This window comes from Salvelinus alpinus, chromosome 22 (genome assembly GCF_045679555.1).
Source record: "Salvelinus alpinus chromosome 22, SLU_Salpinus.1, whole genome shotgun sequence".
Classification (NCBI taxonomy): domain Eukaryota; kingdom Metazoa; phylum Chordata; class Actinopteri; order Salmoniformes; family Salmonidae; genus Salvelinus; species Salvelinus alpinus.
Genome location: NC_092107.1, coordinates 43,059,875 through 43,060,737, shown reverse-complemented (window position 1 = coordinate 43,060,737; position 863 = coordinate 43,059,875). Strand labels below are relative to the sequence as shown.

Genomic DNA, 863 nt, shown 5'->3' with positions numbered 1-863 from the left:
AGTATCTGTTCAGAGTATCTGTTCAGAGTATCTGTTCTGAATATCTGTTCAGAGTATCTGTTCAGAGTATCTGTTCTGAATATCTGTTCAGAGTATCTGTTCAGAGTATCTGTTCAGAGTATCTGTTCAGAGTATCTATTCAGAGTATCTGTTCAGAGTATCTGTTCTGAATATCTGTTCAGAGTATCTGTTACTGACAGCTAACCCCTTATGATCCATGTTTTGTCAATATTCAGAACAAATATGTTTTTCTGTTCTGCAACATAGGCTTAAACTATAAATAAAAATATAAATAATAATTGTTAAAGTGCAATGCCTTCTATGGTATCTGACAGAGGTAAAACAAATTAATAGGTTTTTCTTTTACATGCTTTGATAGCTCATAATTCAGTCTAACAAAATATATATTTCACATGTGTCAAATGAGATTGTCACTTCTTTCAAGAATCCCTGAGCATATACTGTAAATAATAATAATAGTGGGGGAGGAGGATGTGGAGGAGGATGAGGATGGGGAGGAGGAGGATGGGGAGGACAAGGAGGATGGGGAGGAAGAGGATGTGGAGGACAAGGAGGATGTGGAGGACAAGGAGGATGGGGAGGACAAGGAGGATGTGGAGGACAAGGAGGATGGGGAGGACAAGAAGGATGGGGAGGACAAGGAGAATGTGGAGGACAAGGAGGATGTGGAGGACAAGGAGGATGGGGAGGACAAGGAGGATGTGGAGGACAAGAAGGATGGGGAGGACAAGGAGAATGTGGAGGACAAGGAGGATGTGGAGGACAAGGAGGATGGGGAGGACAAGAAGGATGGGGAGGACAAGGAGAATGTGGAGGACAAGGAGGATGTGGAGGACAAGTAG

The 863-nt window shown here is 42.8% G+C and overlaps 1 protein-coding gene across 1 annotated transcript; it reads left to right on the top strand.

The window, feature by feature from the left end:
- The first annotated feature begins 312 nt into the window (after positions 1-312).
- Positions 313-863, top strand: LOC139549682 (high mobility group nucleosome-binding domain-containing protein 5-like). Its single transcript, XM_071360345.1, has 2 exons — positions 313-337; positions 481-863. Exons 1-2 carry the CDS (start codon positions 313-315, stop codon positions 861-863), a joined length of 408 nt encoding a protein of 135 aa, XP_071216446.1.